General features: G+C 43.8%; 1 protein-coding gene across 5 annotated transcripts in view; it reads left to right on the top strand.

Moving 5' to 3' along the window:
• The window catches only part of LOC121579831 (misshapen-like kinase 1), a 47,274-nt gene extending 37,142 nt beyond the window's left edge, over window positions 1-10,132 (top strand). For 2 of the 5 annotated variants that reach the window (XM_041894753.2, XM_041894755.2), the window contains 18 exons: window positions 114-293; window positions 605-775; window positions 1,338-1,487; window positions 2,766-2,845; window positions 3,395-3,498; window positions 3,629-3,729; window positions 4,208-4,356; window positions 4,599-4,716; window positions 4,892-5,008; window positions 5,120-5,234; window positions 5,558-5,713; window positions 5,868-6,011; window positions 6,275-6,409; window positions 6,573-6,673; window positions 6,825-6,974; window positions 8,926-9,085; window positions 9,182-9,321; window positions 9,418-10,132. In XM_041894753.2, coding sequence (XP_041750687.2) covers window positions 114-293; window positions 605-775; window positions 1,338-1,487; window positions 2,766-2,845; window positions 3,395-3,498; window positions 3,629-3,729; window positions 4,208-4,356; window positions 4,599-4,716; window positions 4,892-5,008; window positions 5,120-5,234; window positions 5,558-5,713; window positions 5,868-6,011; window positions 6,275-6,409; window positions 6,573-6,673; window positions 6,825-6,974; window positions 8,926-9,085; window positions 9,182-9,321; window positions 9,418-9,501 — 2,355 coding nt within the window. In that variant the 3' untranslated portion in view covers window positions 9,502-10,132. Of the gene's footprint in view, window positions 1-113; window positions 303-604; window positions 776-1,229; window positions 1,488-2,765; window positions 2,846-3,394; window positions 3,499-3,628; window positions 3,730-4,044; window positions 4,069-4,207; window positions 4,357-4,598; window positions 4,717-4,891; window positions 5,009-5,119; window positions 5,235-5,557; window positions 5,714-5,867; window positions 6,012-6,274; window positions 6,410-6,572; window positions 6,674-6,824; window positions 6,975-8,925; window positions 9,086-9,181; window positions 9,322-9,417 lie in introns of those variants that run through there. The other 3 variants (XM_041894751.2, XM_041894752.2, XM_041894754.1) reach the window with 3 other exon arrangements.
• The last annotated feature ends 5,544 nt before the right edge of the window (window positions 10,133-15,676 follow it).

Below are 15,676 nucleotides of genomic sequence, written 5' to 3'. Positions count from 1 at the left end.
TTGTATGTAGGATTGTGTCTGTTTTGGGGGCATGTCAAAGGGATGTATATTGTGTACTAGCCCTGCTCAGTCCTACAAAAGTGTGCTTTGACCGTATCATGGTGTTTGTGCAGGAGTACAAGCGTAAGCAGCTGGAAGAGCAGAGGCAGTCGGAGCGTCTGCAGAGGCAGCTGCAGCAGGAGCATGCCTACCTGGTGTCCCTGCAGCAGCAGCAACAGGACAAGAAGCCCCAGCCCCTCTACCACTACAGCAAGAACGTGGAGCCCAACAATAAGCCTGCCTGGGCCAGAGAGGTACAATAATGCCACACAGACATGAACAGTGGAACGTGCTCTTACTTCACATTAAATAACCCTAGGGACCACACCTTTCATTAAATAGGGTTTTATAACCTAGAGTAATATAGAGTACTACCAGAGGAATATATTTAGCAATTACCCTGTAACAAGCTAGCATCAAGCAGTTATGCAGTATCACCTTAGGTGTCATCTTTTTTCCTGTAAGTTAGTCTGATTTGACATATCTGTGATGTGCTTCCTCCCTCCCTCTCCCCCATCTCTTCTCCCCTTCTTTCCCTCCATTTTCCTCTCTCCCTCTGTCTCAGGTGGAGGAGCGCAGTAAGCTCAACAGGCAGGGCTCCCCCAAAATCTGCACCACTGTCTCTGACACTGCCATCCAATCACGCTCCGACTCCATCAGCCAATCCGGAGGGGGCCAGGCTGCTCAGACCCCGCCTATGCAGCGGCCTGTTGAACCTCAGGGGGGGCAGGGCAAGGTGTGTGTGTGTGTGTGTGTGTTGGCGTTTATGTTCATCTGAGAATATATTTGTGTGTACTTTATTAATATGTTTCCCCTTGTTACAATATAGTGTAGACATGTTGAAATACTGGTTTATCACAGTGGAGGCTACAATGTGTCAAAGTTGAGAGAAAAATGAGATGTTCTATTCTTCCCCATGTCTTTTTCCTTGGACTGTCTAATAATGTTTATTTTACCTTTATTTATTTCCAATCTTATTTTCCTTCCTTTTCTCCCCTCTCCTCCTCCTGGACCCACCCTCTTCCCTTCTTATTGCTTTCATATTGTCTTATTGCCCTAATTTATTCCCCGCACAATCCTCCCTCCTATCTCACTCTATTCTGCTTGCTCTCACTGCCGACCCTGCCCTCTCCTCCACTGCCATATTCACCTCCTCCGTTCCCTCCTCCCTCACTGCTGCCCCCCTTCAGTTCCAGATGGCCCACTTGGTCCCGCTCAAGCCCTACGCTGCCCCTGTCCCCCGCTCCCAGTCCCTGTGTGACCAGCCCACTAAGACCATGTCCGCCTTCCCCACCCAGGATCCCTCCCCCACCCCCCGCCCCGTCCACTCCAGGGAGCTGGTCCGACAGAACTCTGACCCCACCTCCGAGAGCCCCGCCCCACAGCCTCGCAAAAGGGAGGACCGCGGCCCCTGGATCCGCCTGCCAGAGATCGAACAGCCGCCAAAGGTGAGAGGCCACCTGCTGGGTTTTAGTCTTTAAGATATATATACAAAAATATGTGGACATCCCTTAAAATTAGTGGATTTGGCTATTTCAGCCACACCCTTTGCTGACCGGTGTATACAATTGAGCACACAGCCATGCAATCTCCATAGCCAAACATTGGCAGTAGAATGGCCTTACTGAAGAGCTCAGTGACTTTCAACGTGGCACCGTCATAGGATGCCACCTTTCCAACAAGTCAATTTGTCAAATTTCTGCCCTGCTAGAGCTGCCCCGGTCAACTGTAAGTGCTGTTAAGTGGAAACATCTAGGCGCAACAACGGCTCAGCCGCGAAGTTGTAGGCCACACAAGCTCACAGAATGGGACCGCTGAGTGCTGAAGCGCATAAAAATTGTCTGTCCTCAGTTGCAACACTTACTACCAAGTTCCAAACTGCTTCTGGTAGCAACGTCAGCACAATAACTGTTAGTCGGGAGCTTCATGAAATGGGTTTCCATGGCCGAGCAGCCGCACACAAGCCTAAGATCACCATGCGCAATGCCAAGTGTCGGCTGGAGTGGTGTAAAACTCGCCGCCATTGGACTCTGGAGCAGTGGAAACGTGTTTTCTGGAGTGATGAATCACGCTTTACCATCTGGCAGTTCAACGGCCGAATCTGGGTTTGGCGGATGCCAGGAGAACGCTACCTGCCCCAATGGAGAGTGCCAACTGTAAAGTAGTTTGGTGGAGGAGGAATAATGGTCTGGGGCTGTATTTTATGCTTTGGCTAGGCCCCTTAGTTCCAGTGAAGGGAAATGTTAACGCTACAGCATACAAAGACATTCTAGACGATTCTGTGCTTCCGACTTTGTGGCAACAGTTTGGGGAAGGCCCTTCCCTGTTTCAGCATGACAATGCCCCCGTGCACAAAGCGAGGTCCATACAGAAATGGTTTGTCGAGGTCGGTGTGGAAGAACTTGACTGGCCTGCACAGAGCCCTGACCTCAACCCCATCGAACACCTTTGGGTTCAATTGGAACGCCGACTGCGAGCCAGACCTAATCGCCCAACATCAGTGCCTGACCTCACTAAGGTTCTTGTGGCTGAATGGAAGCAAGTCCCCGAAGCAACATCTACTGGAAAGCCTTCCCAGAAGAGTGGAGGCTGTTATAGCAGCAAAGGGGGGACCAAGTCCATATTAATGCCCATGATTTTGGAAAAAGATGTTTGACGAGCAGGTGTCCACATACTTTTGGTCATGTAGTGTATTTAGTAATGTCGGATATCACTATCTTTCGCAGATTCCCCAGAGGACAGCCTCCATTGCCACAGCTCTCAACACCAACCTCTCCTCTGGCATCAGGCATCCAGTCAGAGCCAGGTAACTCAGACGGACACATCTAAGCTACTCTCATTCTAATCCCGGCTCCTAGAACCAAATCTCCCGCTACTTGATTTAGGTTTTGGCGGCAAACACTTTCCAATCTGTCTTAGCGAAGTCCGTGCCTCCCTATGCCAAAGCCTGTTCCCAGTCCCTCCCTCTCTCTTCAGAAAGTGCACATATGTTTATTAATATTTTATGTGCTGCATGCTAACATGGAGGTATCTGGCGATGGTTTTTGATGAAACTATTTTGCGGGTAAGCAATGTTTATTAGAGAATTGAGGCTAAAACGTGTCCCCACTGAACCACACCTCCACGAAATCATGATTCGTCAAAATAATCAGCTGATACTAATCTAACGCACCGAACAGAAAATCAGTTTTACTCCCTGTCTCACTCATGAGCTCATTTGGCGATACATTTAAACGTGTGTGTCAGAAGACTATTCTGATTCCAATCATGACACTTGAATGATGGTAGATCATGACAAAGTTATGATATTCACTGCTGAGGCTTGATAACTGATCTTATCTCTTCCTTGTAACAGCAACCCAGACCTCAGCCGCAACGACCGTTGGGAGAGAGGAGATAGCATGAACCTTGTGTCCAGTCTACCCCAGACTGGCTCTCTGGAGAGGCACCGGATACTCAGTGAGTCTATCACATTCTCTATGACTCTGCTAATCCCCTCTCTTTCTGTTGATCCCTCTTATGGAATGAAGCAAGCCCCAACAATAATGTTAGGAAGCCCCCATGGTGACATTCAGAATGTTGGTTTCAGGCTCCTCCAAAATAGACTCCCCCATACTAGGCCATGATGGGCGCATGATGGGGCACAAGCCAGGGGAGTCTCGCACCTCGTCCCGCCCCAGTCGCCCTGCTGTAAGTACCCCTCACCTGTAAAACACACTCACTATGAACACTGCATGAAAGGGATTCAGACAGCACTTTACACACCCTTCCCTTTTCTCAGCTGTTCACACACTTTTTTTTTTAGAAATATATCTTTCTCTTTTCACTGACTATTCTGCACTATTGTAACCTCTGCACTCACTCCCCAATCCATACAACTGATCTTTTTCTGGATAGTGACTCCTGCACTAACAGTTTCTCTCTTTTTCCTATCCTATTCGCTGCACTTTCTTCTTTTTACACCACTCACTTCCCTGTTTGTCTATTGCTTCTTCCAATGCACAGAGTTACAAGAGAGCTATAGGAGAGGTTAGTATCTGTGTGTGTGCTGTGATACACATGTTTTTACGTTCTCAATGTCAGGCCGCTGTGTTAAGTTACACATGCCTGTCATAGTCCTAGTATGCTGGCAAAACCTGTCGTCTGTGTGCCGTGTGTGTGTGTTCAGGACCATGGACTGTATGCTAAAGAGCGTCCTGAGGAGCAGCCCAGACCGCCGGTGAAGGCCAACGACTACTCCTCATCCTCAGAAGGCAGTGAGAGCAGTGAGGAGAGTGAGAGTGGAGAGGGGAATGAGGAGGACAGCCCCACAGACCGGTCAGTACCAGGGTGGGAGACACACACACTGACAAACCGAAAGGAGAAAAAATAAATGGCTTTTTACAGAGACCGCTTCTTGTGGGAATAATGACATTGAAAGGCCATTCTATCCTCTTTTTACCACCACCCTGATCTTCCCTTGTTTTATTTTCCTGTCCATTGCATATCCTCCACTGTGCGCTGTTCTGTCCTTTTCCTCTGTTTCTTCCTCCCTGACTTCCTCTCCTGTCTGTCTTTAGTCCCAGGGATGCAGACACTGACTCGGTCAACACCATGGTTGTTCATGAGGAGGAGGGCGAGGGAGGGGAGGAGGGGCAGGCTGGAGTCTACAGGGACCAGACCATGCTGGTGCAGAGGGTAAGTTATCTGTCTTTCAGGAAGTAGCCTACGGGACTAGAGAGAAGTCATCTGTGTTAAACACGTATGTACGCATGTGTGTGGAGTTGTGTAAATGTGTGTGGGTGGTCAGGTTACTCTAATGTAGGGGGTCGTGTTAGGCCATTGTGACTGGTTTGTCCCTGTTGCCTGGCAGACACCAGAGAAGCGGAGCCACAATGGATACACCAACCTGCCTGACGTGGTGCAGCCCTCCCACTCCCCCACTGACTCAGCCTCCCACTCCTCCCCTGGGAAAGACTCTGTCTATGATGTGAGTCTCTCTGACTGTCTGTCACCCTGAATACAAGTACAATCCATCTGTCTCCATGTACATGTTTCTCTGCCCAAACTCCATTCTCTCCCTTCTTCCTGTTTCTCCCAGTATCAGTCTAGGGGTCTAGTCAAGGCGTCAAGTGGCAAGTCCTCCTTCACCACCTTTGTTGACCTGGGCATGTACCAGCCACCAGGTGACACTGCGGATGCCATCTCTGTGGGCAGTAAGTACAGACAGAACGTATCATTATCAAGAGGTTAAATGAGGTTCCCCTATACACCTTCACTTCCCTACTTCCCTATTCTAGTCTCTAGCTTCAGTACTCGGCTCACAATCCAGCATCTTTTACTTTACTGCTGTTAGTAAATCTGAGTCATGGAAATGTCTCACAGCAGGAGGGCAGCATTTGCCCACAGTAGCTTGATTCAATATTATCATTCCCTTAAGGAAGTTTGGGCTTTTGTAGAATAAAAAACATGGGTTGTATTTCTCTCCTCTTCCCTCTAAACTCTGCCTGCTTCCCTGCCTCCCTCCTGCTGTGTCCAGGCCTGGGCTCCAGATTTGAGCAGCTGAAGATGGAGGTGAGGAAAGGCTCCATGGTGAATGTGAACCCCACCAACACACGCCCCCACAGCGACACCCCTGAGATCCGCAAGTACAAGAAGAGGTTCAACTCTGAGATCCTATGTGCTGCTCTCTGGGGTGAGACTGACAGCACGCTGGTCTAAGCTATAGCCCACACTGTAATCATTTTATTCCATCCAGCATGAGTATGACATCTTTTACAAATTTCCTGTAGGTCCTGATTGATTGCATTTTGGGGATATTTGTATCTAACTATGTGTGTGATTCCCAGGTGTGAACCTGCTGGTTGGGACAGAGAACGGTCTGAAGCTGCTGGACCGTAGTGGTCAGGGGAAGGTCTACCCCCTCATCAACTCCCGCAGGTTCCAACAAATGGATGTCCTAGAGGGACTGAACCTGCTTATCACCATATCAGGTGATTAATACTGCTCAGCACTTTACACACACTGCGCTCATCTGGGGTTTGTTCAGGATAGTGCATCGTCTCAAAATCTTCAGATAGAATCGGTTAGCTCTACGTTTTGCCTTTCTATCTGCAACGTTCTGAACGTTTCACTTATCTGAATACACCCGTGGACAAGGACCTGTGCATCACAAACCCCATATGTTGCTACTCAGACCCTTTTCTTATCCACTGTATAACCTCTTACTTTCTGTCTGTGTGTGTGTCCGCCCCAGGTAAGAAGAACAAGGTGCGTGTGTACTACCTGGCCTGGCTGAGGAACAAGATCCTCCACAATGACCCGGAGGTGGAGAAGAAGCAGGGCTGGACCACTGTAGGGGAGATGGAGGGATGTGTGCACTACAAAGTGGGTGAGTAAAGGGAGGAAGGAAACAGAAGAGTAACAGTGATGTGACCTGTTATTGCATTCAGTTTTTCCAAAAATGTATATTTACACATGGTTTTGTCTTTTTGGCAGTGATTATTTATAGCATAATATAAAGGCTCTAATCCCGCTTTGTTGTTTGTGTCTAGTGAAATATGAGAGGATCAAGTTCCTGGTGATAGCTATGAAGAATGCTGTGGAGGTATATGCCTGGGCTCCCAAGCCTTATCACAAATTCATGGCCTTCAAGGTAGGTCTCACTTTTCCTTCCTCATTGTTCTGAATGCCAGGTGTTCTATTTCCCACAGCCTGTCAACCAGAACAACATTCAAAATCCCTTATGTTCTCTCTCTTTCTCCTCTCTCTTTCCGTCTCCCATCTCTCTCTCTCCTCTCCTCTAGTCATTTGGTGACCTGCCCCACAGGCCCCAGTTGGTAGACCTCACAGTGGAGGAAGGTCAGAGGTTGAAGGTCATCTACGGCTCCATTGCTGGCTTCCACGCCATCGACGTGGACTCTGGGAACAACTATGACATCTACATCCCAGTGCATGTAGGTGGAGAAGTTCCTCATGTAACACCACACACACACACAGATAAACAGGGCCAGACAGAAACTATGGGGGCAGAATATCCTTAAGCCCCCACAAATCCTTCCAAATCAAATAGACTTGGGAATTCATTCACACCTAAAATAGCTACAAAACATGAATAATAATCAGTTTTATTGATTAGATGCCCAAACTTGACAGGTATTGATATAAAAACGTTCTCACAGATTCCACCCACTTCTTGCTAGATTTACATTTTATTTTAGTCACTTCACAGCAGTGTTGTAGTACTCGATTCGGACTCGTCCCGATTTTCATGACTTGTGACTCAACCATTGGTGACTCAGACTCGCCTTCTTGTGACTTGTATTTGCACTTGGACTGAGTATGCTACTATGATAAGCAGAATATTAGCAGAACTGTGTGCGCAGAGCAGCGAGGGTTCTGTTCGCTAGCAGTGGGAAGGACGCGCCACAGCCTACATCAGCTGGTGAGCTGCTGCGACGCAAGCCATGAGTGTGGGCAGACAGGCAAGGCAGGCTCTTCTCCGTCTCCACCTCCGATCATAGGCTACACGACTCTGTTGCGTGCCCGTACCCACCGGTCACCAGTCTACTATTTAGCTTTGCCTGGTTAAGAAACACAAACTACTTTACGAAATTGAAAACCATAGTATTGAATTTAAGAGTAAAACAGTCTATATATTTCTCTCTCTCCCCTTGAGTATAGAAAAGTAGGCTCTTTGAATTTGTCGTCTCGCTCTACCCTCCCACTTTCCCCCCTGCATCCTATAGCCAGGTTCTGACAAGCCTGACGTTTTCACTCTGCAATAAAGAACCTACACAAATATCAGTGGGTGATTTACAAAAAAGTAGCTGAAAGCCTGTTACAATTATTGCAAATAATAGTCTGGTCAATCTGACAAGAGCAATAGCCAATTCTGTCTAGAGAACATTCATCCATTACTGACTTGACATAACTATTGAACATTACATTAAAATAAAATGTGAGCGTGTGAATGAATGACTTATTTGTTTCATAGTCTCTTGCATATTGCAGCCATTTATGACCATTGGGCAACAGGAGGTAAATCTTTGCGTTACTTCAATGCTCACATTAAAATCTTCCCACCAGCCCCCCACTAGTTGTTGCTGGGAAGATTTATTCTACTAAATCTGAGCCAAATCAATAGAGGCGCAAATCTCTAGCAACAGACGAGCATTGAGCCATCAAGACGGCAGTACGAGTGTGCAAAAAAACAGCAGTAACCAAAATACCAAATATGTCTAAAGAACCCTGAATCATTAATTTTGCTTTCCACATTTTTCAGCAGATGGTGCAAAGAGTGTGGCGCAATGTCAAATATGTAACAGAGAAATGGAAGAGAAGACCGGAACCACTTTGAACTTCAAAACTCAGACCCAGTGATTCAGACTTGAGCACTTTGACCTAGACTCAAGCACTGGGACTCGGACTTCAGCCATAGGGACTAGTGACTCGACTATTGGTGACTCGGAATTAGCCATAGGGACTCGTGACTCGACTATTGGTGACTCGGAATTAGCCATAGGGACTCGTGACTCGACTATTGGTGACTCGGACTTAGCCATAGGGACTCGTGACTCTACTATTGGTGACTCGGACTTAGCCATAGGGACTCGTGACATCACTATTTATGACTCGGACTCAGCCATAGGGACTCGCTCGACTTTGACTCGAATTAGCCATCGACTCACTTAGCCATAGGGACTCGTGACTCTACTATTGGTGACTCGGACTTAGCCATAGGGACTCGTGACATCACTATTTATGACTCGGACTTAGCCATAGGGACTCGTGACTCGACTACAACACTGCTTCACAGACACTCTTATTCAGAGCGAGAATCAGTGCATTTAACTGTTAGGTCAAACAATATTCTACTCCTTCTCCTCTCTGTGTGTGTGTGTCCAGATCCAGTCCCAGATAATGCCCCATGCCATCGTGTTCCTGCCCAGCTCGGACGGCATGGAGATGCTGCTGTGTTACGAGGACGAGGGCGTCTACGTCAACACCTACGGACGCATCATCAAAGATGTGGTGCTGCAGTGGGGCGAGATGCCCACCTCCGTTGGTATGGCACATGTGTACAGGCATACACACACACACACACACTTCCTCTTAAAGTTGCCGTGTTCTGAGTTCTCTCCCTCTCTTTCTCTCTGTGCAGCCCATATCTGCTCTAACCAGATCATGGGTTGGGGAGAGAAGGCCATAGAGATCCGTGCTGTAGAGACAGGCCACTTGGATGGAGTCTTCATGCACAAGAGAGCCCAGAGGCTCAAGTTCCTCTGTGAGAGGAATGACAAGGTGGGTCACACACACACACACACAAACAGGTATGCACACACCTGTTTGTACACAATCTATATGTGTGTGGTTGTAATTTTCTGTCTTGCATCTCAGGTGTTCTTTGCTTCGGTGCGCTCCGGAGGCAGCAGCCAGGTCTACTTCATGACCCTGAACAGGAACTGCATCATGAACTGGTGAAACAACATGTCCCATAGTCAGTGTATGGAAATCTCCAGGCCAAGCTAAAGACACTCAAATCCCCCCACTTACAAGGACACACCACACAGTCACAGACTCAACACAGACTCAACACACACATACAGCACACACAAGCCTACTGTAAATCCATTCCAGCCTAAACTCTTCACGACAAAGTCTATCTCACCTGCTGACTCCCCTGAACAAATTTGAGCTCCCTCTGAAATGGTAGCTACCTATGAGACATCACCACAGGATTATAATGTAATATCATCTCTACTGTACTGTATATACTTCTCCTTTATTATTGTACCTCAGTCACTTGGTGGACCTGTGTTTAGTCGTAACTACTGTAGTTCCTTCTTATTGGAGGTATGTTAAAAACATTCCTTACTGGTGAAATACGTTTTGAAGAAGGCAGGATTTAACCAATATAAGTCAATATTGAATTGTAAATAGCTAGTATCTAAGATTTTCAAATGGAAGAGAACATGGTAAATTGAAGACACTGGCAGATGTGTATATTACGCCTCCATTTGGGGTGTTGCCATGGACCTGATATATATATATGTGTATATACACACACAGTGGGGAGAACAAGTATTTGATACACTGCCGTTTTTGCAGGTTTTCCTACTTACAAAGCATGTAGAGGTCTGTAATTTTTATCATAGGTACACTTCAACTGTGAGAGACGGAATCTAAAACAAAAATCCAGAAAATCACATTGTATGATTTTTAAGTAATTAATTTGCATTTTATTGCATGACATAAGTATTTGATACATCAGAAAAGCAGAACTTAATATTTGGTACAGAAACCTTTGTTTGCAATTACAGAGATCATACATTTCCTGTAGGTCTTGACCAGGTTTGCACACACTGCAGCAGAGATTTTGGCCCACTCCTCCATACAAACCTTCTCCAGATCCTTCAGGTTTCGGGGCTTTAATTAATTACTTAAAAATCATACAATGTGATTTTCTGGATTTTTGTTTTAGATTCTGTCTCTCACAGTTGAAGTGTACCTATGATAAAAATTACAGACCTCTACATGCTTTGTAAGTAGGAAAAACCTGCAAAATCAGCAGTGTATCAAATACGTGTTCTCCCCACTGTGTGTGTGTGTGTGTGTGTGTATGTATATATATATATATATATATATATATATATATATATATGTATATATACACACACACACACACACACACACACACACACACACACACACACACACACACTGTCCTGGCACACCCTAGAGGTTTGAAGTATTGTTGCAACACTTCACCATAGAAGCTTCTGATACCCTATGACGTCATTTTCAACTTATCGTTTAAAAATAAGATGTGTCGTTTTGATTAAAACTTGATTTAATATGTTTCTTATTTTGATGTTTTTTGGAAGTAGGTTTAAAAAAGATGGACTATCTATGATGTGAACATAATATCATTCTATTCCCTAGTAAATCCAGAGCAGTTAAATGGAACATACCTCTGTGTTCTAGCTATACACCTTCTATTCCTTTATTCTACCCTTGTTACATATCGGGGAGGGACCTACTCACCGTTTAGGAGGCTTTCTAACTGACTTTAGATATTTCTACCTTTTTTTCTTGTCATGAATTTACACAATATCGCTACAAAGATTTGATATCTGTACGGTTTCTGTATTTGGTATTAGCCTAACTGGTATTCTTACATTTATCTCTACTGTTATATTGCCGTTATATTGCAATATATATGCTGTTCTAGTGTAGTTCTTGTTCGGAGAAGGGAGTTTAGTTAATTTGTTGTGTGTAAAACGTACCAGTGGTAGGGAGTGAGGTGACTTGTTAAGATGTGGGGGTCGAGGGGTGATGAAGTATGAAGGCTTTGAAGTGACCGTAATAAAGAGGACATAGAGATGTGGTTGTAAGAATATTATAATGGAAGTCAGATGTTTTTCATCTTGCGGGTGTTATCCAGTTTAATATAGTTCCCTTTTCTCTTACTAGATCAATCTGTCTGAAACTTCAGTTTTTAATGTATTTTATGTTCATTGGTATGGATGTGGGTATGTGTGTTTTTGTATGCAAAGCTGTATGCATGTGCGTGTGTGAGAGAGTTTGTATGGATGGGGCTGCAGTGGATAATACTCAACTATTATTGTGGTTTCAAGCAATAGCTGTGTGGTTCTTGAGCCAGTATTGAACTTCACTGACTGATGCTTTAGCAGGCCCAGTTTTGTGTCTTTGGCTCTGCAATACTTTACCAGAGGTCTCGAACTCATTGGGCACTTTTATTTATCATACTAAACTAGTAGTAAGACAACAATAAGGCAACAAGTTGTTGAATATATTGGTATTGTTGTTTTCCCTACCAAAGTTCCCAATACTCCTCTGGACAGACTATGAATCTACTTTGATTATTTTAGACATCAGGGGAAATGCTTAAGCTGTGGGTATTTTATGTAGTTTACCCTAAATGGATTCTATATATAATAAATATATTTAGTACAGAGGCAAATATTATAACCTTAAATATATATTAAAATGGAGAGTACAGAACAGAATCGATTGTAAATGGATAAAAGCACTTTTAGGACATTTTAAAATGTCTATATTCTACTCATATGTGTGAGCATGCTTGCATTCACATACAGTCATGGCCAAAATTGTTGGCACCCCTGAAATTTTTCCAGAAAATGAAGTATTTCTCACAGAAAAGTATTGAAATTACACATGTTTTGCTATGCACATGTTTATTTCCTTTGTGTGTATTGGAATAACACAAAAAAAACAGGAAAAAAGCAAATTTGACATAATTTCACACAAAACTCAAAAAATGGGCCGGACAAAATGATTGGCACCCTTAACTTAATATTTAGTTGCACACCCTTTGGAAAAAATAACTGAAATCAGTCGCTTCCTATAACCATCAATAAGCTTCTTACACCTCTCACCCGGAATTTTGGACCACTCTTCTTTTGCAAACTGCTCCAGGTCTCTCATATTGGATGGGTGCCTTTTCCCAACAGCAATTTTAAGATCTCTCCACAGGTGTTCAATGGGATTAAGATCTGGACTCATTGCTGGCCACTTCAGAACTCTCCAGCGCTTTGTTGCCATCCATTTCTGGGTGCTTTTTGAAGTATGTTTGGGGTCATTGTCCTGCTGGAAGACCCATGATCTCGGACGCAAACCCAGCTTTCTGACACTGGGCCCTACATTGCGACCCAAAATCCTTTGGTAATCCTCAGATTTCATGATGCCTTGCACACAGTCAAGGCACCCAGTGCCAGAGGCAGCAAAACAACCCCAAAACATCTTTGAACCTCCACCATATTTGACTGTAGGTACTGTGTTCTTTTCTTTGAAGGCTTCATTACATTTTCGGTAAACAGTAGAACGATGTGCTTTACCAAAAAGCTCTATCTTGGTCTCATCTGTCCATAAGACGTTCTCCCAGAAGGAATTTGGCTTACTCATGTACATTTTGGCAAACTGTAGTCTTGCTTTTTTATGTCTCTGTGTCAGCAGTGGGGTCCTCCTGGGTCTCCTGCCATAAGCGTTTCATTTCATTCAAATTTCGACGTATAGTTCGCGCTGACACTGATGCACCCTGAGCCTGCAGGACAGCTTGAATTTCTTTGGAACTTGTTTGGGGCTGCTTATCCACCATCCGGACTATCCTGCGTTGCAACCTTTCATCAATTTTTCTCTTCCGTCCACGTCCAGGGAGATTAGCTACAGTGCCATGGGTTGCAAACTTCTTGATCATGTTGCGCACTGTGGACAAAGGAACATCTAGATCTCTGGAGATGGACTTGTAACCTTGAGATTGTTGATATTTTTCCACAATTTTGGTTCTCAAGTCCTCAGACAGTTCTCTTTTCCTCTTTCTGTTCTCCATGCTTAGTGTGGCACACACAGAAACACAATGCAAAGACTGAGTCAACTTCTCTCCTTTTATCTGCTTTCAGGTGTGATTTTTAGATTGCCCACACCTGTTACTTGCCCCAGGTGAGTTTAAAGGAGCATCACATGCTTGGAACAAACTTATTTATCCACAATTTTGAAAGGGTGCCAATAACTTTGTCCGGCCCATTTTTTTAGTTTTGTGTGAAATTATGTCAAATTTGCTTTTTTCCTGTTTTTTTTTGTGTTATTCCAATACACACAAAGGAAATAAACATGTGCATAGCAAAACATGTGTAATTTCAATACTTTTCTGTGAGAAATACTTCATTTTCTGGAAAAATTTCAGGGGTGCCAACAATTTTGGCCATGACTGTATATGAGCAATTCATCTTGTATCACAATTCAGTATCAAGTCTTAGATTAGTTTCCCCCTTGCCTAGTGGATTGAATATCAGCTGTGTGACATTGTAACTGATATTTCACATTTTTACACACTCCACAAGTAGCTCTGGCAGTCATGGAAATGATCCTATCTTAGTAAGCCAAACTGCCATGTTTACAGTTTAAGCAGTGCCTTGGAGTAGGGAAGGGCTGGGTGATGAGGGTAAAAGGGGGGTTGTGAATATGACCCTCCACTCTTATAACTGAACTCTAGGAAGAAGAGATTATACTGACAGACAGTTTACAATAATAAATAGTTGCCTCCCTCATTAATGGTGTCCTGTGCCAATGAAGTGCAGTTAAATGGAAACCAGAACATCCCTATATGACTCAACTACTTTTACATTTGTAACATTATCAACGACTATAGATTTAATTCTGTAATAACCGCAATGTTTACCTACTGCTTTTAAAAAATGTAATAGACTCACCAGTTACAGTGACTGTAGATATGTTGCCATCATGTGGAAGAGTTAGTGTAGAGGAAATATTACACATGTAGTCTGTAGGCATTTTCTATAGAATTTTAATCAACATTCATTTCAGTATAGCGAAGTGTTTAATGCATACACTATGCTTGTATGACCCATTCATGTAACTACAACATTGGCACAGGACAAATGTGCAGTACATGGCAGCAAACCTACCCAATTTGGAATGTAGAACATTATTATATGCCTATAAAGATACATCTCTTTTGGTGTGATAGTCCTCTAGACAGTGGGAGGGGGGCCAATATACCATATAAAAGCCATAGGAGTGTTCCACATTTGTTGAGAATAGTTTGATAGTATTTTATATGTTCAAATAAAACTTAAGCCAGTGACCTTGGTTGTGATATGTGGCGTTAGAGGCGCTTGAAATGGAGATAAAGATGCAGGTTTTTCTGGAGTGGTCAGATATGTGGACTGGGTGAAATGCAGTGGGAAAGTAACTAACTCAATATATTCGGAAAGGACTATTTTATTAAAGGATATATAAATTATATTGAGAGATTTAACTAAATGAATGTACATTATAAAACAGATTTGTATTTGTATAACATACTTTACTGTCTGGTATATAAATTAATCTAAGCACAATGTATTCTAATTTACGTCACAGAGGGCAAAGCTATAAATGTGGGTGTCTACGTTAACAATGTTTGGACTGTCTTTGTGGGTGTGACAGATGCATGAGAGTGATGGTGGAGCTGTATGTATTTCCAGTGGAAGTGCAGATTCCTCTTGATACAGCCTAACTAGTAGTCATAATGTTGGTTGAGAGGAAGGGAGGGACCAGTCTGATATTGAGAACATGTATTGTCATTGTGAGATGGGAGGGTCAACAGTTTGTTGTCATTAACTTTTTATTGCAAAATGTAAATTTTTATTGTCCAATCTAAATTCAAAATCAGTCAAGTGTAGTGTTAAGACAAAGTTGTAACAGTAAAATGGGCTTTGTTACCTGAATGTTTCAGCTCCACAGAACATAGGCATATCACAAAGGCTGTCCTTGCCATATCAAATGTTGTGACATTTCTCCTTCATAAGCAATATGAGCGTTAAGAACAGATGAAGTTGAATTCTCTGCTGTCTCTGTCTGTGAGACTTGTGGGAGGGTGTTTATCGTGGCCTTTGGCAGACTGAATCTAATCTGGACTGTGTCCGTGTCTCGTCAGTGAAGGAGATACCCATACATTGTTTAATCTCATTTTTTTTGGTCTTGATCACAAGAATATATACCTTCTAATCCACAGTCAGCATAATACTCAGACATCACTTTAACAGTTGTGATGCTTGTCTTGTTTTGCATTCATGCGTTTATCCAGTTATTGCCTTTTGATGAACTATATGGA

The sequence above is a fragment of the Coregonus clupeaformis genome, chromosome 13 (assembly GCF_020615455.1).
Source record: "Coregonus clupeaformis isolate EN_2021a chromosome 13, ASM2061545v1, whole genome shotgun sequence".
Lineage (NCBI taxonomy): Eukaryota > Metazoa > Chordata > Actinopteri > Salmoniformes > Salmonidae > Coregonus > Coregonus clupeaformis.
Note: the sequence above shows the minus strand (reverse complement) of the source record. Positions and strands in the feature narration are given on the sequence as shown.